The 2181-nt window shown below is 49.3% G+C and overlaps 1 protein-coding gene across 1 annotated transcript in view; it reads right to left on the reverse strand.

Moving 5' to 3' along the window:
- Positions 1–2181, reverse strand: part of PARP1 (poly (ADP-ribose) polymerase 1) — a 46153-nt gene that overhangs the window by 1007 nt on the left and 42965 nt on the right. The window contains exons 19-20 of the mRNA XM_011997975.1: positions 1807–1959; positions 745–876 (exon numbers count right to left, since the gene is read on the reverse strand). Coding sequence (XP_011853365.1) covers positions 745–876; positions 1807–1959 — 285 coding nt within the window. The remainder of the gene's footprint in view (positions 1–744; positions 877–1806; positions 1960–2181) is intronic.

Below are 2181 nucleotides of genomic sequence, written 5' to 3' on the forward strand. Positions count from 1 at the left end.
ACTGTGCTCTCAAAACCAACAGTTTGATTAGGAGAATAAGATCAGATATAGAGATGAGATAAAAGCCCACAAAACCCAGACCACCTTAACTGCTCAGGCTTCCTCCCGAGTTTCTGGAACTGCTCCAGAACCTGAAGCTGCGGTTGCGGCTGAACATATAGTCTGTGCCCAGCGATCACTGCTATGGGGCCATTTTCAAGGAAAGGCCCTATATGGAGTGGTGAACGGCAGCCCTGGGTTTCCGTCCACATTCCACAGTCCCCAGACCCCTGGCTGTTTACATGACCCTGTGCTTTTGGTTACAGTTCACAGGACTAGGGTGGATGTCCAAATCTAGCTGGACTAATCAGATCTTTCTCTGTGGAGAATCTGGAAGTGGGATTAAGATTCCAGTTCTATTTGGGTTGGTCTAAGAAAACTGAAACACTGCTGAGTGGAGGAGGAGGCCATGGGGGATCATCCTTTGTGCAACTCAATCTCTCTGCTTCCCAGTCCGTGGGGGGAAGACACTGCCAGCTCTGGAGGCCTGGCTGCGTTCCTGCCCTTGCATTTCCTGAAGTATCCTTGTATCTCCCTTGTTCCCTTAACTTGAATTGGATTCTGTTATTTACAAGAAAAGAATCCTAATTGGCAGGTCCAGTAACTGTAGTGGGGAATTTCCACTCTCCCAGCCAAAGGGAGTTCTGCCTATAGCCCATTCCATCTGTCCCCATGAAATGCCATCGGTCCCAGAGCCAGGTTTACTCACATGTTTCCAAGGGCAACTTCTCCCAACACGATTAAGCCTATCGGGTCTCCCTGAGACGTATGGCAGTAATTGGCACTCTTGGAGACCATGTCAGCGAAATAGATCCCTTTACCAAACATGTAGCCTGTCTGGAAGGTTGGAAAAGGGACAGCTGAGAATCTTCTGATGGGAAATTAGGAGCAGCTGTTCACTGAGTGCCAACATGAGCAAGCCACCCAGCTAAGTGCTGCAATCCATCACTTCTAATTCTCACAATGCCCATGCTGAGGAAATACCAAAGTTTTAGCTCACAAGCCAGGCTGCTCAGATCCTAGCTCTGCCAGGTGCCAAGGAGCTGCAAGAAGCTACGTAACCTTTCTGGACTCTACTTGCCTCTTTTAAGTGGGGAACATAATCTCATGGAGCTGCTGTGAGGATGGAATGAGCTCATCAATGTTACTTAAACTAGTGCCTGTCAACACCCAAGGAACGCAGGCTGGTATTTTTATTCCCTTTTGTAAGTGAAACACAAGGTTCACAAAGGGTAGGCCATTTGCCCGTTATACACTACTGCACAGCACCAGAGAGAATCATTTAAATCACTCTCCTCCTCGTTCTACAACTGTGAAACTAGAGGCTTGGAAGGCCCTGTCCAGCTGGACCCATCTAGAATCCAGCAGGTGGCATCACGACCCCTCGTGTCTGGGTAAAGCCTTACTTATTTATCACTACGTTTTCCTGCTGAAGACACTGACACTCAAGAGATGGCCCGGCTGGGAAGTGGTAGAGGTAGGCCTGGACTCAGCTTGGCCTGTAGCCACGTGTCTGTTCTTTGCTCGTCAACACACCCGATTAGCATTTGCAGCAGGCCCTGGCCTGGATGCTCTATCTCCTTTGTTCCAGAAACTGTGTTTGAAACTCCTGACAGGATCAGGGTCAGGAGGATAAAAGGGTGAAGGCCTAAAGAAAGGATGTCTGGCAGAATCCCCCTAAGCCAACTAGGCCTCTTACTCAAAGTTCTTTATGGAGACACCTGCAGAGACAGGTATTGCCCACCCCTCACTAGGCCAGGCACATACCACAGGTGCTTCAGGCGGGGCTATCCGAAGACCCTGGGACAGGATCCCGGCAAAGTTGGTGGTCCTGGACCCGTGCCACAGCAATCTTCGGTTATGAAGCTGCTTAAAGGGCTTGTAGCGCTGGCATTCGCCTTCACGCTCTATCTTAAAGATCTGGTTGTAGTAGTAAACAAAGGGAGGGACAAAAGAAGCCATTTGTTACTCTGGTTGACTGAAAGATAGGACTGGATACAGGAGAAATGACTGGCTGTCCCTAAGGCTAGAAGACTTAAGGTCTGCTGCAATGCAGAAAATGTTTTCCACAAGGCTGGGATGGAAGGTCAAGGTCTGGCCCAGCAGAGCCCAGCCATTGCTAGTTAGTATTACTGTGCAGCA

The sequence above is a fragment of the Mandrillus leucophaeus genome, unplaced genomic scaffold (assembly GCF_000951045.1).
Source record: "Mandrillus leucophaeus isolate KB7577 unplaced genomic scaffold, Mleu.le_1.0 Scaffold550, whole genome shotgun sequence".
In the NCBI taxonomy this organism is placed as follows: domain Eukaryota; kingdom Metazoa; phylum Chordata; class Mammalia; order Primates; family Cercopithecidae; genus Mandrillus; species Mandrillus leucophaeus.